The 23,782-nt window shown below is 46.0% G+C and overlaps 2 protein-coding genes across 2 annotated transcripts in view; one reads left to right on the forward strand and one right to left on the reverse strand.

Moving 5' to 3' along the window:
- Positions 1–16,973, forward strand: part of LTO1 (LTO1 maturation factor of ABCE1) — a 31,464-nt gene extending 14,491 nt beyond the window's left edge. The window contains exons 5-6 of the mRNA XM_063334697.1: positions 13,139–13,199; positions 15,215–16,973. Coding sequence (XP_063190767.1) covers positions 13,139–13,199; positions 15,215–15,270 — 117 coding nt within the window. The 3' untranslated portion in view covers positions 15,271–16,973. The remainder of the gene's footprint in view (positions 1–13,138; positions 13,200–15,214) is intronic.
- On the reverse strand, positions 5,866–21,160 carry CCND1 (cyclin D1). Its single transcript, XM_063334696.1, has 5 exons — positions 20,540–21,160; positions 18,544–18,759; positions 17,798–17,957; positions 12,030–12,178; positions 5,866–6,586 (listed from the first exon to the last, which is right to left on the reverse strand). The coding sequence occupies exons 1-5, from the start codon at positions 21,005–21,007 to the stop codon at positions 6,431–6,433; spliced, it is 1,149 nt and encodes a 382-aa protein (XP_063190766.1). The 5' UTR covers positions 21,008–21,160; the 3' UTR covers positions 5,866–6,430.
- Between the last annotated feature and the right edge of the window lie 2,622 nt (positions 21,161–23,782).

Here is a 23,782-nt window from a genome sequence, read left to right on the forward strand (position 1 = left end):
GTCTCATTTGACTGGGCAGTCTTTGGCTTTCAGGCAGGCTTCACCCCTCCACAGACACGTTAGCAGGGAAGATCGTACTGTGACTGTCTGTTAGCATATATTTTTAATATGACGGGAATATAATTTTCTACTGCAGTGTTCAAGTGAGTGGACAGACAGACTGGCATTGTGGTGAAACTTGTGTTGGTCTGTGTATGGTAGCGACTACTCCCTAAAAGCTTGGGGCTGTTCTGTGGAGCAATTGATGCTCTGACGACCACGTTAAAAACCTCTTGGGGAGTTCAGCAGACGTGGTGGTGTGTACCCTGGGAGCAGATCTGTTGCCCGTGCGCTGTGGTGGTGCTTCTGCATGGGCAGGGCCCACGCAGGGTGAGGATGCTCCCTGTGTGCCTTACTCCTGATTTGCTGTGAGCACGCTACAGAAGTAGTTCCCTCTTCGGGTAAGAGCCCTCAGGAAAATGATGGCTGTGAATACTTAGTGACTTCCCTAAAATAGGAGACTTTTTAATACATAGTCTTCACACAGGGAAAAAGTAGGACAGATCTAAGTAGGGCTCTGCAGATGCAAATGGGACTGTCCAGAAACTATTCCTCTTTTCCTTAATATCTATCACATTAAAGAAACAGAGGGGTAACTTCTGCCTTGCTCCTGAGTTTGTACTCCTTGGCCTTAAAGAGCAAAACCAGAAGTCTGGCAAGTCTCACGTTGTCGGTGCAACCCAGTTGACTAATTTGCAATCCCTTTCTCATCATTTGATTGTAATATTGTGTGGAACTCACGTCAAAAGCCAGATGGGAATCTATGTTTGCCATGCCAATGCAATTACTATTATCAATTATATTTGTGGGATCGTAAAAATACCGTGTTTGTCTGAGGAGATACATTTCCCATAAAACGATGCTGGCAGGAATTCATTAAAATGCCATCATTTATAGTTTTACTGCCTTTGTCCCATTGTAGCTTTTCAGTGACGTTGCCAGGAATCTTTATCAGAGTATCTAGCCCACATGCCTGGGTCATTCCTGTGACTCCTTTGAAATAATAGCTCCAAGCTTCACTTTCTCCTCTACCTTCTGGAGTTTTCTATCACTTAAAATGCCAGATACGCTTGAATGTAAGGGGATTCCGAGTTTTTACATTTAACAGATCTTCTTTAATAAAGAGTATGTGAATTTAAGTGTTCATAAAAGGTTGTCAATCAGTATGAATTCAGCAACGGAATTGAGGAGGTTTTTTGGAGGTTTGTCTCTGTACACGTCTCAATCTGATGTAAGAAAATACAGTATTTTTCCCTTCAATAAGCTACAGCATAGCCTAGCTGAACATGCATATTTTTTACAGCCTATAGTAAATTGTTTTTCTTGCTACATTCTTGTCTTTCTGCCCTTTGCTATGTGAGTAATACTGGCATAGTTCACCCAACATTCAAATTTAGTAGTCTGCATTTAGAGATGATGTTTGAGAGAAGGAAAATGTAAATAACAGAGCTGACTATGTGGGATTAAACCTACTTAAGTCACAGAACACTTCAGTCGGTTTAATAGAGTTTATAAAACAGATAGGAAAGGCAAAACCCACTTAACATGTTCAACAACACGCAGGTTTACGTTTCTCACTGAATCATTTTCATTTTTCTATCAGCAAAAATGTTTTTGTCCCAAATCAACATTTCATAAATACATCTTCACTCAATTTTCAAACATTTAAAATCAGAGGGGTTAGCCATCAGTGATACAAAAGTGAGTTTTTTTTTTTTCTCCCCTCTTTTTTCTTTAAAATACGCCGAAATTTTGCAGAAAACTGCTAAAAGATCTGTGTGGAAAAAACGAGTCTGTCTTGACCAAGTTGAGTCCAATTTAAGCTCTGGCTTGATCTGTCTTTAAAGTCGTTGTGAATCTAGTCAAGATCTTTCACTGCTAGCTGAATCTTCGCTGCCTGCCAGTGTAACTTCACCGTGTTGAGGAGCTCCCGATTTCGAATGGAAAAAATTACAGATCACAGCACGTACCGATGCTGCTTCACCTGCCTGCTCTGTGATTTTAGGGTAGGCCACGTGGGTCAGGTTTCTGTCTGAAATGACTGGGAAACTGACAGGCTAATACGGGCTCAACTGGGATTCCGCTGATGCAGATGGTTTCCCACCATTGGTAACTGCCCTGAGACAAACTTAGTTTGCACTAGGCTTTAATTAACACATTCGGTGTTAACTTGGGAGTTTCATTTTTCATTTCCTTTGCTGTACGCACTGCACAGAATCAGTTGTCATGTGAAGTTTACTCAATGAGAAACTCAGGAGGCAGATACTAGGTTCCTAATTTGCGACGGGAGAGACGAGCACTTGATGTTTTATGTAATCCTTTTTTTTTTTAAGGCAGAAGTATTTTCATAGGGTAAATAGTCAAATGCATAGGTTAGCAGCTTGACCATTCGCCACTAAGAACAAGCTGCCTGTGCCACGTTCAAGCTCCTGTAGTAATTGATAATACGCACCCCCAGATTCCAGAGACATTTCGCAATGTGAATTGGGACACACTTTATATCTAATTTCTGTCCTTCTAGGTCCAGTTCTTCTTTACCTGTTTTTAGCAGGCTTTTACATTTTTCTGCTTTTCTCCTTATTATCTTAGTGATACAAGAGTAAGATGCAAAAGCTGTGCGTGAGGGGAAGGAAAAGAGAAGGCGGCGGGTTCACCTTACCACTTTTAAAACAAACCATCTTCTGTAAAGGTATTCTAGGACACAAAACCTTACACTGATAAATAAATACAAACAAGTATTCTCTACCATCCAACACCTACTTCATTTTACTTGTATTGAAAAGAACCACTGAACGGTGTTTTACTCCGAGCAGTTACTTTAGATGTTTAAAAGAAAGTCTTCAGCAAAAAAAAAAAAAAAAATTTTCCTTTTTTAAAAATACACGTTACTGGGACAGGCAGTCACAGAGCTAAAAACGCCTACAGTTCCCCAAAATAACAACAAAAGGTTTTCAGCATTGCCAACTATTAAAGCACAGAGTCAAAACCAGAAATGTCATGTGGTTTACCCATCGCATCAGGTAGTTACTACCCTTCAGCATTCATGAATTAAAAAGAAAAAAAAAAGAAAGAGACGACAACAAGCAGACGTTGGGTTTTACCAATTTTATTTCTAGACTTTAGTTTTTTTGCTGGAAACTTGTCTGTTACAGGTCTGTTGGTGAAAATGTGCATTTCAGACCAGTGATGCCAATAAGTACAATATAAAAATGTACAAATCTGAATTGCTTGCTTACTACAGATTGTTATAATAATGTGACAAATAAAGCATCTCTGTTGGCACATGAACCCACTTAATCTGGATTTGGCCTTTTAGTACATACAATATCTTAAAGGAAATTTGCAATACACACTGCCACTCAGTGTAACACATAATATAACCAACAAGCACTAACTCAAGAATCATGTTTGGTTCAGAGACACAGAGATGCCACGAACAGAAGTGTTTTATGAGGTAAGCAGTAAGAAATGTTCCTGAAATTTGGACAGAATGTATCCAGTCCTCCTGGGTCCTGCGACTGCTAGTAGCATTGCAATGCTTTATTTATGCACTATGTAGGATCTTAACTGCATTTGCCTCAAAATGAGTTCTAATTCTGTTTTGGTTTAGCAGCATACAGGCAACAGCTAGATTATTCTTCAGCATACAACTCTGTTAGCTGGCTTATTTATGAGATTTACAGGCTTTTTAAATTAGCATTATGCTATAATTAAAAAAAAAAAAAAAACCAAAACAAAAAAACAACTAGTATATCATAACAGATTAAACACACAAAATACTTAGAGTTCCAGAAGATAACCTATCATACCAAATGATGTGTCCCAAGCGATGGGAAACCACATCAGGTGGCATACAAGAGTTATATTATAATGCACCTTTCATATATCAATGTGGCTAATAACACAGCTTAAAACTACTATGATAATAAACCCCAGATCAGACAAAGAATCCAGCTTTATAAAATGCATAACAACAAAAAAACTGACATTACTCGATCTTCTGAAATGTCTGCTGTTTTTAAGTTAATGCAACCTAGTTGCAAATCGCGAGACCCATTCAGAATAACGTTCGATGCATTTTCGTTTGCAGTAGAACTATGAGGCACTGTGTACGAACATTAAAACCTGGTCTAGACATGGTTAACTGAAGTATGAGGTATTGTGAAACAGGAACCTTTTTGGAATAGAGCAGTAATCACATTAAGTAAAAATTGATCACATAAAAAAATCTACAAAAAAAAAAAAATGATGTCAATAATATAATTTTCTATGAGAAAATTAAAACCTATAACATGGCAGTATATGACATTGTATAACAAAAAAAAAAAAAAAACAAACTGATCCACAAAATAGCAGCAAAACACAATGACAAAGATACAGAAAAGCAATGTTAATTTTTTTTTCAAACCATGCTGGGAATTTATCCATAGCAGCTCAATAAAAATGGAGCATCCACTCCTTTTCTTTTCTCTTTTTCTTTTTTTTTTTTTATTTTAAGATTTTTTTCTTTTTTCATTTTTTTGTTGTTTTTTTTGTTGTTGTTGTTTTCTTTTTTTACAATCAACACCTTAGCGGCAGTTTTCTCACATACGTTTCACCATCACATTCTCCTCGAGCATCAACTTCAACAGCTATGTCCACGTCCCTTCAGCTACTTTCTAAAATAATAATAAAAAGATACATAGCCAAGATGTGCAAATTTTCTATTTGTAGCTAAATAAAAAAATGGGGCATATACTGGAATAAGAACTTCTTTCAAGTACTCCAATTTTCGTATCTATTAACTATGGCGTTTTCATGGTTAGACTGCTTTTGAAAAATGTATAGGAAGGGGCCAAACAGACTGCTTTGTTTCGGGGTTGTTCTTTGAAGCGTGTCCTTTTTTCTTTAATAAGCTGTGTTAAAACTGCAACATCAAGGGTAGAAAGATTATTTTTTTTTAAAAAAGGGGCGATTGCATTATTTTACAAATCATACTGGCCTTACGAACATCCTCTGCAATAAATATTCTTTTTAGCCTTAACTATAAATTATATATTTTAGTGTTTAAAAACCTTCAGTTGTAAAACATCTAGCGACAATCCTTAAACTATGTGTCCTATATGTGAACCTTTAAGGCCCCCTAATTTATAAAGATGAGTTGGCACCAAAGGATTTCTAAACTTCAACTTTTCTATAGAAAAGGATAGGAAGATATCCTGGCAATTGGTGAATGCAATTTCTCTCACTGGAACACAACCTTCGGAAAAAAAAAAAATCACCTCTCCTCTAACACCATAGTTAAATGCACTTGCTTTGCAATTCCAAGTTTGCGAACAAGCACTTAATATATTTCCAAACCATTCCATTAAAAAAAAATTCCCACACAATAAAAGAATGTATTTCCTATATCTAATGGACTGAAAGTGCTTTGAATGGAATGGTTTTAGAATATTACAAACAAACGAAAAAAAAAAAAAAGACTAAACTGTGGATTGAACCTGACCATAGTTAGGCTGAATATCTGTGGGGTCAGACCAGCATTTTACACAGGTAACTACAAAAATATGAAGATTACAAAAATATAATATATTATGTCACTATTTCGGTTTCTCTTTATAATAGAGTATCGTATGAGTAGTACATTGGCCTTTCCCAACAACGCTAAGCTGGAACCCTACAAATGCCTTATGCACAGGCAATCCACAGGCACCAAAAAAAAAAAAAGATTAACATATAATAATGCTGCATACTAACATACACTAACTTATGGGTTACGTTAACCATTTATAAGGTGAAGAGGATAAAAAAAAACCTAAGGAAATAAAATAAACATTTACAGATGAATTATAAAGTGACTAAATGCATAAGCAAGCAAGATACAGAAAAGCCTAGAACTGCGTTAAAGCTATGCTTTTTTAAAGAAAAAAAAAAAGAATATTTCATTTACTATCTAAAAAAAAAAAAAAAACACCCTCTTCTACTTTAAAAATGGTTGGTTGGTTTGTTTTGTATGTAAGAAATCAAATCTAATACCTCCCCTGGAGACATTTTGTGTGTTAATGCCTATTTTTACAACATACAGACAAGAACACTTTAATATAAAAACTAGTTGATTATTATTGTATAAAATCCTCTATTTTTGTAGCACAAACCCCTGGGGGTAATGCAAATACTATTTTTTTCTTTTTTTAAGACAGTTTTTGGGGTATTTTTTGTTTATTTGTTTGTTTGAAGTCACAGATGGAAGGGAGACAGAGCAAGAAAAAAATATAACGAGACTGGTTTTCCCTTCTGGTATAAAAATGTCCTGGAGAAAAGGGTTTCTGGGGGGGAGATCCTGATGCCGATTCCTTCTCAGATGCCCTTTCTTTGCTTTTCTTGCCAAGCAAACCCATTAGGAGAAGTCCTCTTAAATGTTCACATCTCGCACATCAGTAGGTGTGCAGGAAAGGTCTGCTTCATCCTCTACAGTCTTTGTTTCTGAAGATACGTTGTGCTGCTGTGCCTGACGTAGACTGGATTCAAGGAGGGATTCAATCTGTTCTTGGCAGGCTCGTAAACAATCCTAGAGAAGATTGAATGGAAGGAGAAAAAGACCCAGGGTCCTTTAGAAAAACAATAAGATCACAGACCAAATACCATTTCTTGAAAAAGCAAGAGAAATATAATCAAGTTATTTGGAAGGGCAGGAGACTGAGAGGAGTGTGGGAAGAGCAAGAGAAACGCCAAATAGTGACAGCTACCCCCTTTTCTGCAGGGTGCTAGCCTGGATCCAGACTTCAGCAACTAACTTTTACTATCTTCTATTTAACGGCCACGGTAGGGACCTCCATACACGGTCCTCTGGACAAACCATGACTGGTTGTGTTGGTAGTCTCAGGCCATAGGTCCACAACAAGGTCTGGGCAGGACCTTGACCCAGGAGGATATTAGAGCTTGCACTACTACTTCAGCAGTTCTATAAAAGTCCATCCACACCATCTTTTACCTTCACTGTCCTTTATACCTTTCGAAAAATAGGAACAGTCTGACTGGACAGCAGCGTGAATCAATCAAAATTAAAACACGCGGACTTGAAAGGCATAAAACTGGGCGGGAGTCAGAGTTGCTCCAAGTATTGCTGATGCCTGATTTCCCATTTTATCACAGAAACGCTTTAGCAGTACCGTCTACTAGAAGTGATGGTCTAAACAGTGAGTTTCCCAGGCTGAGTTCTGATAATATAAAGTTCTTAGATAGAAGTGCCATATATATATATATATATATATATATTTTTTTTTTTAGATATACATGCCTAAAGTTACCTGCCAGCTGCTGCTGTGTCCAGCACTGGGCAGCTCAAGTGAGCTAAGTGATCTCTCGCTTGGAAAACGTCTGAATAGAAAAATGTACTGGACTGTACGACCCCACAATGGAGAGATCTTTCAGAAGCACCGCTGAGCATCCTCGCAACCATGCCTTATAAAGTGCTGCCAAGCTTTCTGTTTGCCACTGCGTTCACCTTGAGATCTCTTTCCCTTGCCTCAAAAGCATGTTCTCGGAGCTGACTGCGCACACGATCCTGCCGAGTGTGCGGGAGGGCGCAAGGGCCTCGCCGCTTGCACAGACCTCCGTGTGAATTAAAAGCATCAAGCACCACGCAGGATCCCGTCTCCTGTGGGGAAAGGTAACCTCCCCCAGGCATTAAACCATACCATGAGCAGATATGTCCGACTCTACTTATCGATCCGCAGCCGTTAGAATTGGAGAAGGCCTGTCAGCTCAACCTCTTCAACTGTCTGCACGTTACGGTTGGGTTCTTCAGAGCCATTGCAATGACACAAATGAGGCCGTAAACAGGCAAAACAATCGCGCTACATTTTGCCAAAATTCCTCCAGCATGCTGTTTACTCATATCTTTATAACAAACATCGTAAGCTTTCCCCCAACATATTTAACTCTGTGTATTAAGGACTTTGAAGTTTCCTTTCAGTATTGCCTTTTCTGATTTAACCTATGACATGTGTTAGCCCTTGCGGTGAACCCAGTCTTCCATGATAAATTGCCGTCAAAAGTGTTAGGATGTGCATGACTGAGAATGAATGTTGTTTTCCTGAGAGGGTGACCTGCCTGCTGTTTTCTTTATTTCCCAGTTTCAATTCTGCCTTCATTCAGAGGCTTCTTGTGTGATCTACCAGCTTTTCACTGATTCCACTACCACAAGAATCTCCTCTGCCACCAATAAGGGCACATGGCATTTGGGGTAAAATAAGATTAGAAACCCAAGCAAACAATTCTGTGCAAGTCCTTTCTGAGAGAGAGGGAGGTTAATCCTACCTCTAAGCAGATCAGACCATCAGTTACAGCTCACTGAAAACACATAACCTATGACCTTTTCTGGTTTAAACCCTAGTGTAATATTTCCTCTTGACAGAGACACACAGCGTTTTAAATGACAAAAAGAAACGCCTCATATCCTAAAGTCATCATGCCTCTGGCTCCTACATACCTCTGGCCTTCACAATAAGGTCTCTATGAAGTCCTTTCGCCCCTTCTCAAGATATGACGGATCAATCCTGACTGTAGGGCTTCTACGTGCATGTCCTGTACCACGCACCTCAGTCACACTTGGAATTAGATGTACTAAAGAGTAGTACAGGATACGGCTTTACGTATTTTCAGTTTTAACAAATCCAGGCACTTCTGAGGATAATTCTGTTTTAACACGGTGGCACGTTCAGTGTTCCAAACTGAAAGCCCATTTATTTTCTGAGCAAAACAAACCCTGTTTGCTTTTTCTTTGGGGGTGTAGGGGGTGTTTCGTGGGTTTTCATGGAGGTTTTGTTGTTTTGGGGTTTTTTTCTTTAATCCTACCATTTGCATATAGCATGTCTGAGCTCTGAAAACTAAAACCATTCAAAAGAATTTCTATAAATACCTATTCTTCTCCCTCTGGAGTCCAGTCATGAATAATCACATAGGACTATGTAATTTAAAGGTAATTTTTGACCACAGAAATTTTTTTCCCCTGTGAGATTCTCAAGAGTACAGCATGTTGTATGTTTTTTAAACATAATCTTCACAATTATGAACAGACTATGTCTTAAGCTACAGTTGAATGAACAATTTTTTTTTAATGTTTCAGGCATTTTTGTTCAGATCACTTCTTATTAGATGAATAGTTTGCCTGCAGGAATGTATTAGAGCTAGCAAAAATAACTGCAAAATGTAACATTCACTGTCCACAACCTCAGCAAAGCTTTTTTCATCAGTACTCCTCAACATCGAACAGCAAATGCAAAACTTGAGCATTACTCTGCTAACTTCTCCCAACAACTTTTCTGCTTCACTACCCAAATTTTCAATGCCCACAGTTTGTTCAAGGTCATAAACCCTTCCTGGATTAATTAAGCTCCTCAGTGGAAAAAAAAAAAAAAAAAAAAAAAAAAAAAAGACTTGCTAGCTTAACTGATGTGGTCAAATACCTTTAACACACACAGTAGACATGATCAGACTCCAGGGTCAGATGCTAAAGGAAACAAACAACAACAAAAAAGAAACTGCTTGGAAATCCTTTGTTACCGCCCGACCCGTTGTGGATAACAAGCACATGTTTGAAGGTGCCTCTGAGTAGGGGCAGGCAGGAGACGAATTCCAATGTACCAACAGACAGCATGGAAACCCAATCTAATCTAGTTTAGCAAATTTCTGGCCTGGAAATGAATGTCAGGTAAAATTCAATCTGTTTGGATGATGGGGTCAAGAATAGAACGATGGAAGACAGCCCAAGACATTCTAATTGTGATTATCTGACTTCTAATTACCCCTGATCAAAGGCAAAATGGGAAATTGGACTCCTACCAACGTAAACATGAACCATAAAGGAATTCCAATCAGGTGATATTCATTTTACTTTAGATTCAGCTTTCTTTGAGACTAAAGGTAAAAAAGTGTAATTATATAACCTGAAATCCAACAGCCCAGCTGCTCTAGCTAATAGATAATCAGGGAGAATGCTGGCCATGTTATAATGCGTGCTCTTTAATATTTCCAGACAATCCAATATCAAGCGTATTCATTTGTGCGGTCCGACAAGGGGAACCATCGCTGTGGAGTAACAAACTTCATACACATGCTAGTGAGATAAGGTAATAGGAAGAGCATTTGGCGCCATGGATTACATAGGCAGGTCTTGCGGGAAGCTCCCTGTGCAGGGGAATCGTGCTGTGTATGAAGCCGAGCAGTTTTCTCTACTCATAGTAGTGAAAAATGCTGTTCCTTTATTCCATTACAAACACAATATACACATATGTAGGTATAATTCTATGATGCTTATTTTCTGTAGCAACCCATACAAAAACCGAACTTCTAACTCCAGCTGCTCTAACACGGGAATGTATTTACCAGTGAAAGCTGGAGGGGAGTTACTTCCTTTTAAAGCTCTTAAATTCGGGTTACGCAGATTGTGGCCTTGCAATGACTCCGGACAATAAAAAAGACATACGCAAGGATTCTCCTTCTTGCTAAAACCACCTTCTTTTCTTTTCCAAGAGTTCTGTCATCAACTAAGTCAAGTCACATACGGGTGTGCTGTTCTTCTCAGAGATGTTAGAGAATCTACCTCAATGCTCTGTATCAGGAATGATCAAATAAGGTTTTTGTTTGAATCAGACACCGTCAGAGCAGAGAGCGAGCCTAGTATTTTTCCTCAGTACCTGCTTCAGATATCTCACACTGGATAGTGGCCAACCATACGGTGAAATATCCACGTTGTTCCCGAACTGACTAAAAGCATTACACGTACATACCAAACTGAGCAGCACTGTACTGCAGGATTTGAAGTTCTTACAGTATTTAACATTTCAGCACTGGATCCATATTACTTGAGCTTCTTAGCTTTAATATAAATGGCAAAAATAACGCGCTCAATACTGAGGCATTGTTAAGGGGATCAAAATAATAAGCTGAGATATGATACTAGTCAGCAATTGTTTCACACAGTCTATCAAAAATAAAATATTCTTTTGTGAATAATTAATTATGGTGCATTCATCTTTCCAGAAATCACTCAGTCCGGTCAACAAAGTCCAGTTACGCAAACCTAGCAGTTTTGCAGCGTCTGGACTAGTACAGTTCTCTATGTATTTAAATTATTAACATGTAAAATAATTTAACGGCATCCCAAAGATTCTGCCGCTAACCACAGAGTTGTCTTTATTTGACTCATTGTCCGGCGCTTGGAGACCTCACAAGAACCTTTTTAAAGCATCTATTTATTGGTCTTCCACATTGTTACAAAACAAAGCTCAACTCTGCCCCAACTTCACACACCATTATGACATGGATCATTGACTTTAGGTCTTCCTTGTAGGCTCCCTTCCTGGCCCATTCACTCATGAAAGGTTTATTGCTCACTAGTTACTGATGTGCATCTCCTGGAAGCTGCAGGGCAAAATGAGAGTCCTGTGAGGACCATCTACCTCGTCAGAAAGTCGTGGGACAAGCATTTGTTCCGAAAAGGAATTCAATACCAGCTACTGTGCAGGTCTAGCACGTAATAAACCAAATTAGATCATTAGAACTCTTTTAAGAAAGGCTTTTTCACACCACTTGGCACAATAAAAAGGCCTCGAGAATGGTCAAAGATAAGGTCAGAGATACCACAAGGTCTCCGTGACTATTTCCTCCTCTTATTTTCAAAGTTTGGTTTTACATAGACTCCTGGTTTAGTTACCTACAACCAAACGCAGCCTAAATGGATGCAGGGTTTCTTTTGCTTTGTCAGCTACAAAGCCACCGGAGCTGGACGTGGCATTCCTATCAGTGAAGTGCAGCAGCGTAATCACCGATTATTAATGGATGTAACGACAGCAATGTAACTCGGATGGACACAACAGAACAAGTTCGAAAACCCCACTCGGAGGCTTGACTTTTATCGAGATTTACTGTCAGATCAGCCACTCTGCAGTAAGCAGGCATTCATTCTTAACTCTAAGGCAGCAGATCAACTGAAAGAAAGAGTCACTTACCGGATCACATTTGATAACTTGTGATAGGAAATGTGTGAGGCATTGATAGGAGAGGAAAGTGTTAGTGTTCCCCAGATGCAGGCCTTGCACAGCTGCTACCACACTGCCAGCTGCGATCATGGAAGGTGGGTTTGAAATAAATTTAATATCTGTATGAAGGAAGAGAGAAAAAAAAAAAGAAAAAAAAAAAAGACTGAAATGATTGCTTTAGGAGAAGCCTGCCCATACACATACGCTCTTCTACCAGCCTGGCTTCAGCTGCCAACTATTGCGTCCGAAAAGGTAGGGAAAGCTGTGAGCAGAAAGGTGCCTCCTGCTCTAAACTGTTACAGGTCCAAACCTGTGAACACTTACCCACACGAGCAACCGTACTGGAGCGAGCAGCCCTTCCCAGCGCTACGCCAGGGAGGCCATTCATCACTCCGAGGTATTTTTATCATAAGCGGGGCCCCCATTCTTCCAACGTTAAAATACTTTGCTCATGTGAATAACGCCAGTGGGGTCAATGGCACTATACATCTGAGAAAACCTGTTGGCATTCTGAAGTGTTTCGCATGATCAGATCCGAGGTGCGCTCCAATGAGGAGTCCTCGGGCCCTTTAAAGCAGAAACCTTTGCACTGACATTCAAAGGAATATAGCTTTAATGAACAACAACATCAACAAAAAGAAAGAAAGAGAAAGGCTGCTTAACCCTGTCAGGAGGCAGATAATCCATATTTAAATTAAGGTTTCATCTTAAAAATGCTTTGTCTCAACCTAGTCTCTTGTCAGTGGCTGCCATCCATCCTGGCAACAGGGATTTAATGTAAATGTGGCATAACTAAGTGACGGGGGTCCCAAGAATTGGCGGACAATCAGTTACATTCTGATGTGACACCATGCTGACAAGAGGCTGGGCCCCCTTCCAGACTGCATTGCTGTAGGTCTCTCCACAAAGCCACTCCCATGATTCCTCCAGGGGCTATCTCTGCCATTTAGCATGTTTTCGGTTTGGTTTTGTTTTGGTGGTGTTTTTTTTTGTTTTGGTTTGGGTTTTTTTTTTGGTTTGTTTTTTTTTTTTTTAATAATAAAATAATCCACATTTTAATGCTAAGACTCTTGCTGCAGAACAGGAATGCGTTTGATCCGTGGCAGCGTGCACCTTGGAGGAGAACGGGAAACAAAGGAAGTAAGTGGCACAAGTAAACGTCTAATTTTTTGAGGAAGAAAGGGAAATGCCACATTATACACAAGAACCTGAGATACATTCCTTCAGCTTCTATCAGAATACAACTTCCTCCGGGTTGAAAAAATATAAACCATCTGTCAAACCCTTGAATGAAATCAAACGAACGGGCAGCTTAGAGGGCTCGGTGGAACAGTTTAAGTATTAAATCATGCATCTACTTTATTATGATAAAATAACTTTTGCGTAAATGTTTTACACCAGTGAAACCGAAGACTTTGGGACTCTGGGAAAGTCCTCTCTCTCAATCTATTCATATACCTCTGACACTCCACTGCAGCCCAGACCAATACCCACCTTCAAAGGGGCACTTCACCCATCGTTCTATGAACCTTCAAAATTAAACTGATACAATGAACTGTGGCCAAACTTTGGTGATGCACTGCCGGCGGAAAGGCGAACTTTATCTACAGTCATCTCATTTACGTTACCAGGCTTAAAATAAATCCAGTTTGTCCCTTTTTCCTAATCTGCCCCGTTTCCGGGCAGATATATAAATACAACCAGCTTCTAGCAAACTTCTGTCATTCCCAAAATCAAAGTGGTCCAGTCTGCTTATCGACACTATACGCATTCCCAAGCCAGACCCCTCACTGTAATCCTGACAGACAGCTGCAGGTAGACTTCAGGAATGAGGGATTTCAGTAGGCAAGCACGAATTCCACCAAGATTGGGTCGCTCAGAGGGGTACGGTGGCAGCGCGGTCGCGCCACTATTTACTGAGCTCCACACAAACAGAACATGACCAAAATGTGTCAGTTTAATGAGTCTGTCCCGACAGGATCACGTTTGGGATTAATATTTGCGTTCTTCTTTTAAATGGAGCAGTAAACAAGAACATGAATTCATAGTCACACCCTCATTCTTTCCAAGGTGGAAAAGTGATAATGAAGTTTAAATGACCAGTTTGTGTCTGTCCCTATAACCACTCCAGACAAGCAGCATGGACTGCCTTTTTGTTGCAACTCAACAAGGAATTATTTGTGGCAGAGGCCACTAATTTCAGCATATTAATCAGGGGGCCCCTCTCGCCTGTAATTGGATGCCCCCAAGTGAAGAGTGTGGCATCATTGTCAGCCTCCATCGCCTCATCTTGCGCTATTGAGCGCTCAGGAACAAGGGGGCTTCGGTGAGATGAATTAGACCTGACACAGCCACAATGGGGTAGGGGGCCCCATCAATTGAAGCACACATCCCCAGTAGCCTATCTGAGACTTCATCCAAAAAGAATAAACAACTTCAGCGTTGTTAAAAAGAGAGAGAGAGAGAGAGAGAGGAGGGGGAGGAGAGAGAAGAATGCCAGCCACCCTGAAGGGAGGACAAAGCAGGCATATAGGCGCTGCAGCGCTTTAAAAAAAATTCCTAACAAGGCGAGTCACCCCTTTTCCTTTTTAAATGGAGCAGCAATTCCATCCGTCTGGAGAGCTGGGGGCTATGAATGAAAATCTTTTCATTGAGGCAAATCAAAACTGCGAACATAAATCACTTGCTGCAAGATGCAACAGGTTCCAACTGGTCACATACCTTGAGACTTCCAATTTTATAAAGGCCAGAGAATAGGAGAATTGTAACGCGCTTGTTTTCAAAGGGGGATCGTTCTTTCTCCATCCGAGGAGGAAAGCAACAACAATAATAACAGCAATAATAATAATATAAAAGGATCCTGGTATGTTTTGATAACCAGAGGAACATAATGAAATGCTGAAGCTCCAATATTTGTTGCTGTTCATTGTTATGCTTGTATAGAGCTGCAGTTCTCCCTCAACGCTGGTCTTAACTTGGGCCAAAAGAGGCCTGCTTCCTTTTGAGCTCTCCTTGCCTTGCTCGGCCATGCCAAAGCCCCATTCATTAAGCTCAATTATGTGTTAACTTCAAACAACCCCTGGTAAATTTTTTTACTCTTTTTTTTTTTCTTTTTTTTTTTTTTTTTTTTTCTTTTTCTCCCAAACCTACCACAGCACAAAGACATCCTTTGGTGAAAATGGATTTTTCAAAACTAAACCTAATCCAATAAATCCAGTTCTACTAGCCAGCGGAGGGAGCTCGGAAGGAATTCCCCTCAACTTCACCTTGCAGCTTAACCTTCTGCACACTCATCTACAAACACTTCCACAGCCTTCACCCTCCTAAGCCAACTGGCGGAGGTTCTTCTTTTCTAAGCAAGCGTTATCTTGCCGTCTCTTCTTAGGAGACCCTCCTTTACAGCAGAGGACACAGGCCCACGTATCCCCGAGTAGAGGACATACTTGCACTTGCCCCTGAGGCCACTTAAGCGAGTGTCAGTGTTTCCAGTGGACTTTGGATTGGGCCCCACAGCATCCAGGCAGCACCATGCATTTGCAGTCCCGTCTAGGTTCGTTTTGGCAAGGGGAAATACAACACAACCCAGCAACAGCAAAGCAAAGTCCAGATGCTACTTAAGCCACATGTGATCTTCACTAGCCAACAAAGAAGTCATGAGGAAAGCAAGAGGTAGAGAAAACCCTGACATCCAAAAATAACAATAAAAATACAGAGCCGTAGTGGCAGCCTTCCTGAGCGCTCTTTCCCCAGGCAATATTCACAACTTCAGTAGGGAGCTGAAGAGGGCCCCAATTCTGGTGAGCTCAGCACTGTTTTTTTAAAAGCTAAGTAAAACTCCCAGAACATGGTTCTCATTTACTGATCCATTCTCCAGCTGTGGTGTGTAGCAGTGTTAAATAAAGGCTCTGGATGTGCTTCCTAAAAGAAACATAACAACACCGACAGTAGATCAAAGTACTGGACTCTTAGCAAGTCTCCAACCTTTGAACTACTCTTGTTTTCATCCCTGTCATTGCCAACACAACAACCTAGGTTAAACATCCCCATATCCAAAGGGGAGGCCGAGTAGCTGTTCTTTTTAGCTAGCAGCCGAGGAAGCTTCAAACTTAGCAAAATCACGCATTCGGAGTCGCAGCAGCCTTATCTCGGTAGAATCTGGCACGGAGAGTTAACGGCTGATTTTCCCAAAATGTTGCTGCAGGTAGTTTTGAAGGCTGTTGGAAGGTTGTAGCGCTCCGAACACCGAGCATTGTTCCAGGCAATCTAATTTACGAACTACCCGTTATGCTGATGTTAGGCCCAAGATGAAGAGCAATGCCAGCATTTATAAATTTCTCTTTTATGGCTTGGTCGTTCTATCTTTAGGCCTTGCAGTAAGGCAGATTGCGTGAAATAAAATTCTTCTTCTGAGCGCCTGCAATCTTTCTTCGATCTTTTTACCAAATCAATCTCTGGAAAATAAACTACACAACCTTAATTTGTGCCACTGGCCACACACATCCCACCGAGGTTTTCAAGCGTGGATACCTCTTCTCGAGTCCAACTGCAGGCTCAATCTCTTTTTTTAGCACACGCTGCCACCGAATATTAACATTTACTAAAGCACTGTATCTCCTTTACACTAAGTTTTTATCAGTGTCAACGGAGTGTCTGGCATTCCTCTTTACGTGCTACTGCAAAGGATCATTTGCTTTGGCTGCTTTTTCTTCCTTATTCTTTTGCCATCCCTGGATTGGTCTCGCCATACTAAAAACGCGCCGAACACGTTTTGTTTAAACAGAGTATCTTCCCTCTAGAACTTCTTTTGTCCCTGCTCCTCCACTCTGTCCTGTGGGAACAGTGAGATCTCGAGATCTGGAGAACAGAAAAGACTCTTCTACAACCTTTTTTTTTTTTTTTCCTCCTCCTTCCCACTCGTTCGGGATCAGCGGGTTAAAGCCGGTACATGTACAAATGCATACACACACAGAGTCCACATGCAAACATGGAACTTCAAAAGAACCAGCGCTCGCTCGCTCGTGCACGCACGGTGCCCTTGAAACCAAAGATCAGGCCTTTGCAAACCTGGCCTAGCCAACAGTCGGCGTCTTTGGAGGCCGGCCCCGCACATGGCTTCAGCGCAGCACGTGGTCCGAAGGGTGCAGATGGCAGCGGCTGGGTCCGGTGCCAGGAAAGCCTCTGCGCCGCGTGGCCCTCCTCCAATCCACCAGCCACCGAGGAAAGGGGAGGGGGGGGCGGGAGGGGTAGGGGGAAGAGGCAACTTGAAGAGGGAAGTTTTAAAACCCCCTGCGCCGAGCTATTCACACAAGCAAAATCTCCCTCCGCCTTTTAAAAACCGTCTTAAGAATGAATCCACGCGGGGAGGGATTCCCCCGTACGGGCGGCGAGCCTTTTGCAGCCCCCACATCAAACCCGGCGTACGGAGGTGAAGAAATCGTGCCACGGCTGAGCTACAAAAATTGGGGGGGGGGGGTGTTTCTCCCTCCCTGGCAACACCACAGACTCAACTCAGAAGCAAAATTATCTTCTGGGAAAAAAAAAAGAAACAAACACCAAAACTTACCTCTGCAAAGTAATCCACCTTCTGCAAACAACAAGGGGCAATAATCGGGGTTTAAACTACCTCCCCACAGCTCTGGGAGCTCGCTTTAGACCACAGCTACGGGAAGCTTTACAAGCCGGGGGGTAGGTGCGTGTAGGGGAGCAAACACGCTTCGCTTAACGTGCAGGGCTCATACCTGTAGCGCACAGAGCCACAAAAGTCTGAGCATGTTTACGGATGATCTGCTTGGTGTCCTCTGCCAGAGGCATTTTAGTAAGGAAATGTTCAATGAAATCGTGGGGGGTCATTGCAGCCAGATTCCATTTCAGCTTATTCACCAGAAGCAGCTCCATTTGCTGCAAAGACAAGAGGGAGGGAAGGGGGAAGAAGAGAAGAGGAAGGAGAAGAGGGAAAATGCGGTTAGCTCGGCTCGCACACGCTCGGACCAGCAGCATCCGCAGCTGGGCGAGTCAGCCCTCGGCCCAGCCCGCTTCCCCGGCCGGGGATGGTGAGGCCGGGGGGGGTGTGTGTGTGTAAAAAGCAGGGGGGTCCTCCCGCTGCCCAGCCCCGGCTCAGGCGGGGGCCGCCGAGCCGCCCCCCGCCGGGAAGCGCCCGCCGCTGCCCCCCTGCGGGGCCGCCAGGGGGCGCCCTCGCTGCGCGGTGGCGGCGGGTCCGGCCCGGGGGAGCGGGGGGCGACCGGGGGGAGCGGGAATGGCGGGGGCGGGGGGGGGGGCTGGTACCGACACGGCCCCGGTCCGCTCCCCTCCCCGGCTGCAGCCCTGCGGCGGCGGGGAAAGACTCCCACCCGGCGCCGGCACGGAGGTAGCCCCCTCCTCGCCCTCCCCTGGTGGTGGTGGTGGTGGGGGGGGCTCGTTAATCGGCGTTTTTGGTGGTTTTTATTATTTTCTATTTTTTTCCTGAGGTGATTAAACGTGAAATTACCAGTAATTCGTCGGGTCTAATGGAGTTATCTGTATAAATGCACAGTTTTTCTGCGGTCAGAGGAATAGTTTCCTTCATTTTTGAAGCCACAAACATGCAGGTAGCTCCGAGCAATTGCAATCGGCTTTTCTTGAGGGGTTCAAACGACAAAAATCTGTCCAAATAATTCATAGCCAAGGGGAAAACTTCCTCTTCGCACTTCTGCTCCTCGCAAACCTGGAAGAAGGAGAGAGATCGTTGAAGAATAATTTAATATAGGCGAAAGCTGGGCTTGTCCTGCCGCCCTCGTCTTCCCCCCCCCTCTCGGCCCCCAGGCTTTGCAGGGCAATGTTGAAGGAGACGAGGGGGGAAAATGCAGTTGGGGGGAAACGGGATAAATAAGGGAAAAACGGAGACATCAAAGAAAATGAAAGAGAAAGTCACGAGTGGCAAAATGGGGAGAAATGTGGCGTCAAAAAATCCGCAGGCGATTCATGGTAAAAAAAGTGTTGGGGGGGGTAGGAAGGGGGGGAATCGATGAGGACGTCTGTCCCCATCTTTGCAGCCCCTAGAACAAATTTAAAAAAAAAGAAAGAAAAAGGAAAGCGGAGGAAAATGCGAGCCCCCGTGTCTGGGAACGGGGTGCAGAGCCGGGCTTGCCCCCAGTTTTATTTATTTCGCTTTTATTTTTTCATCTAATTTGCCGTTGTGCTGCCGATTCCCCTCTCTGGTCGAGACACAAAGGTGGCGTCCAGCCTCATTTCCCCAGACGTCATCTTTTCAAAAAATATTTAAAAATATTTAAAAAATCATTCGAGCTCTCAAAAAAGGCTGAAAATGAAGCGGCGGGGGTCCTTTACCGAGCCCCGTGCCGATGGTCCTGCTGGGGGGCTCCGGGGAGGCCCCCCGAAGTGAAATTCACCGCCTCCCTCTCTCGCCCTGCAGCACAGCCGGGCGCGACATTTCCCAGAGCAAGGCAGGGCGCTGCGCTTTCAAAAATTAATTAAAAATAGATCGCGGGCGCCCAGGGCTTCGGAAAAGGCATGAAAATGTAGCCCAGCTCCTGGGGCTCCCTCTGGGAGCCCCCCGAGACGTGTCCCGCCAGGGGATGAGGCCCTTTCCAACTGGCTTTTCCCAGGCGACCTTGCCGATCGCCGCCGCAGCACAAGCGTGCCTTTGAGGGGTGACCACAGCTCCAGCCTCTCTTCGCGCTGAACAAAGAAACTTTCACCCTGCAACTCCCCCCAAGAAACGCCGGAGCCCCTCCGGCCGGTCTCCCTGCCCGCAGCCCCAGCTGGGTCCCCCGGCCCCCGACCTCCTTTCCCCCGGCCCCCTTCCCCCGCTCCCCCCCGCAACACACACCCTTGGCTGGCTCCCCGGGACTTTCTTAATTTTTCTCCCCATTAATAAACACTTTTTGCTTTGCAAATAAAAGAACAAAGATGGCGCATAATACTGGCACGGGCAGCCGCTTGCATACGTGTACAAGGATATTAATTTAAAATAAAATCCCCCCCCCCCCGAAAAAATTAACTGGCAGGGTTTCCCGGCGGCCCCGCACGGCGCGGCCGGGGGCTCGGCGGCCGGGGCCGCTCCCGGCGGGGCGGCGGACGGGGGGCACCGCCGGCCCGGTGCTCTCCGCCGGTACACGCCGTGCCCCGACGGCCGGGGAAGGTGCCGGGGCGCCCCCCGACGCGGTGTACCGGGGGGGGTGGGGGGATGGAGGGAAGCGGGGGTGGGTGTCGGTCGTCCGCCGCTTCTCCGCGGCGGGACCCGACCGCTGCAGCGGGGATAAAGAAGCGGCAATAACGGCGGCGGCGATGGTAAGCCCGGCCCGGGTCGCCTCGGTGCGGGCGGGCGTCTCCGGAGCCAGAGCAACGTGTGCCGCGCCGGGGAACTTATTTCGGGAGGAGATTGGGGGGGGGTGGGGGGGGGGGTGTCAGGAGATGGGGGAGCAGCTCTCCGGCTTAATTCATTTCGGTGCCGGAGCAAAGAAAATCCCCGGAAAGATACAAACCTCCAACATCCAAGTGGCAACTATTTTCCTCATATATGGCAAGATTTCTTTCTGCACGCACTTGAAGTAGGAGACGGAGGGCGAGCAGGTCTCCTCCGCCTTCAGCATTGTCTGCAGCACCCTGTCATTGAGGAGGTTGGCATCTAGGTAGGCTCGTCGGATGGTCTCCACCTCGCAGCACAGCAGCTGATGTTCCATGTCTGCCTCCGTCGTCCTCGAGTCAGTTTTCTGCAGCAGGACTGAGTCAGTCGCTCGCTCGCTCTCTTCCCCTTCCAGGAGTCCCTTGGATGCTGCTTCTGCTACTGCCGCTACAGCCCTCTGGAGGCTGCAGAACTTTCTAACTTCCAACAAAACTCTCCTGTATAGTCCCTGTGACGTTACTGTTGTTAAGCAGAGATCAAAGCACGAGAGAGAATGAGAAAGAGAGAGAGAGAGAGCCAAAAGCAAGGGGCAGAGCCCTAAAGCCATCCCATAGGCTTCAAGTCCTTCCCCTTTGCTTAGCTTATAGAGAGCAGGGGTTTAATGCAAATGCAAATGAGACAAGGGCTTGCTTTCTTCAAGGGCAAGGGAGAGGTGGGGGAAACCCAAATTGTCTCTTCAGTGTATCATGCATAATTTTAAAAATGGAGCGAGTTCTGCAGTGGGAGCCAAATGATGAATGGGGCTAGGCCACACACAGACACGCAGGGATATAAATACAAGGAGACTGGGTTGGTATTATTTTACTGGGGGGTGCTGGGGAGGGGGAGCAGGGCCGTACCAGCACATCGCTGTTTGCTTATCAATTATTATTATTGCTGTCACCCACGGGTACCTGCAACAGGCGTCGTTTAAAAAGGCGCGCTCCCAACCTGAACTCCAGCTCTTTGTAGTTGATCCCAAGGGAAAGCTTTCTCCCATTTCCTCAGACCTATTTTTTCCCAGGCTAGATCGTTCTGCTGCGCACCAGAAGTTTTAAAGGAATTGGGGTCTCCCACCTCTGTCACGATAGTGCTCTTTCTTCTATTTTTTTTTTATTTTTTTTTTAATTTTAATGTCTTTCCTTTCACTTTAAAGGTTTTACCCTCCACAAGGGGCACAGAGGTGGCAGGAGACAGGGTGACAGCTAATCCGAGCCGCCGTCGGTGGCAGTGCACGCCGGGCAGGCCGCGCTCCCCTCCCCACCCCACCCCCACCGCGCACAGCCACCCAGAAAAGAAATATCCCAGCAGAGCAGCAAAATGGTGGCCAGAGCTTCCTCCAGCACCTAAAGGGAGATGAATCAAGGGGGGGAGAGGGAGGTGCCGGCAGCCGCCGGAGCCTGCTGGGGCCTCATCCGACACGCCGTGCTGGCAGGACAGCCTGTCCACGCGTGACACGCAGGGCCCCACCGTAAATAACTCCCATTCCCTGGCTGAACTGCCCGTACCTGAAAACACTTTGCTTTGCTTTGTTTCTAATAAAAAAAGTCTCTTTTAAACTCCTTGTTTTTTGAGGGGCTGATAGGGGAGCTTGGGGCCAGCTGGAAGACACCAGAGATCAAGCCGATGCCCCACTGCGGGGGAGAAATGACTTGTCCTGCTCCAAAGTGGAGTGGGGAGAAGCGGGAAGGCCATCAACTGGGGGTCACATTGCCATCTGCCCACCCGCTCCTCAGCCTCGGCGCTTCAGCATCACCTGCGTGCAGGAAGACCTCATCGGTGGGACGGCACTGGCGGCAGCATCGCCAGCAGGCGTCAGGGCAGTGGAAGGGTCTCATGGCCGTGGAGGACATGCCATGGAGGACATGCTTTGGAAGACATGCCACACAAAGTTACACGGCATCTCCCCTGCATGACCCACGGGGAAAGCAGTGCCAAAGATCACAGGGCACGCTGTTGCACAGTGGTGCATTTACGTAATCTCTTTGCATGAAATATCTGCCCATCTTTCCTAGTTTACCGCTTTGCTTGACCGTTTGTCTCCATTTTGGCTTCGTCCCTCGGGAGGACGTCGGAAGCCATGGGGATCTCAGTTTCCCTGGTGCGCCACAGCCCCTGGGGCGAATGGGGAGGGTTTCTTGGGAAGGAAGCCGTCCCCTGCCCGCGTCCCTCCGCACAGGACACGCGCTTCTGTTTCCACAACTTCAGTTGGCCAGTTTTAATTTTTAATGCAGAAACACGCCATGACCCCGTACTCCCAGACTGGAATCCGGCCTGCCCGCGATGTGCGACTGGGGAATCCGATTTAATGGATGTGCTTGCACCCCCAGCACCTTTCTGGGGAGCAGCCGCTCTGGGGGTGCTGGGAGAGCGCTTGGGGGGCCCAGTCCCGGTCCGGATCGTGCCAGCTCTTTGCCCCCAAACATTTATCGCTAGCCACATCACCCGGCCCTGCCCAGGAGCAGGGACGCAGCCCCCACGCCGCCACCATCCTCGCTTTCCCGGTGCCTCCCGCTTGGGGTGGGCTCGGTTTGGTGTGTGTCCTTCCCCCCCCACCCCCCTCTCCCTTTCAGCACGAGGCCGGGGTTTCATTCATAAAAGCTGCCCGGCGGGGCGCGGGGCTCCCGGGCGGTGCCGGCGGCGGGGAGGGAGGGAGGGGGGGAGGGAGCGGGGCCGGCCCGGGGGAGCCCCCGGCGGGCGGCGCGGGGCGGCGCGGCCGCAGGAAGCGGCCATTAGCGTGAGCCAATGGGGGCGCCGGGCTGTTACCAGGCGGATCGGGCAGATCTCGGCGCAGGGGCTCGCCCGGTCCCGCCAAGACAAAAGGGGACTGACCGGTCAACGGTGACGGGATGGCGGCCACCGGCACGGCCGCCACCTCTGGCAGCTCCCGCCTCCGCAGCGGGGCGGCACCGCACCTGCCCGGGTCGGGGGAAGCGGGGGGGTGGTGGTGCGCAGGCGGTGCCGCCCACCCCCGCGGTCCCACCCCCGCCGCTACCTGCGGGAACGGGGCTTCGGTAGCGCCCGCTCCCCTCGGGCGGCGCGGGGATGCCTGCTCCCCGCCCGCCCCGGGCTACGCGCCTAAGGGGCGTGCCGCCTCCTGCCCCGCCGCCTAACGCGCCCAGCCCGCGGCGCGACCCGGGGCGGGGGGGGGGGGGAGCGGGCTGCCACCGCCGCCGCTGTCACCCCCGGGGGCTTCCGACGGCGCTTCCTTCCTGCCCGCCCGCCCCTCCCCGCCTCGTCGCTCCCCGCCCCGCGGCGCCCGCTGCCGGGGCCGCCGCCGCTCCCGGCCGGCACTTTCTCATGATGTCATCCCGCCCCGCGCCGCCGCCGCCGCCGACAAAGG

Source organism: Chroicocephalus ridibundus, chromosome 4 (genome assembly GCF_963924245.1).
Source record: "Chroicocephalus ridibundus chromosome 4, bChrRid1.1, whole genome shotgun sequence".
In the NCBI taxonomy this organism is placed as follows: Eukaryota; Metazoa; Chordata; class Aves; order Charadriiformes; family Laridae; genus Chroicocephalus; species Chroicocephalus ridibundus.

Excerpts from the sequence above, each read along its gene's own strand:
- CCND1 (XM_063334696.1), bottom strand. The coding sequence starts at position 21,007 with ATGGCTTTAGGGCTCTGCCCCTTGCTTTTGGCTCTCTCTCTCTCTCTT. Across the intron at positions 18,760-20,539 it reads TTGCCACTTGGATGTTGGAG|GTTTGCGAGGAGCAGAAGTG; the intron begins GTTTGTATCTTT and ends TCCTTCTTCCAG. Across the intron at positions 6,587-12,029 it reads AAGTTATCAAATGTGATCCG|GATTGTTTACGAGCCTGCCA; the intron begins GTAAGTGACTCT and ends AATCTTCTCTAG.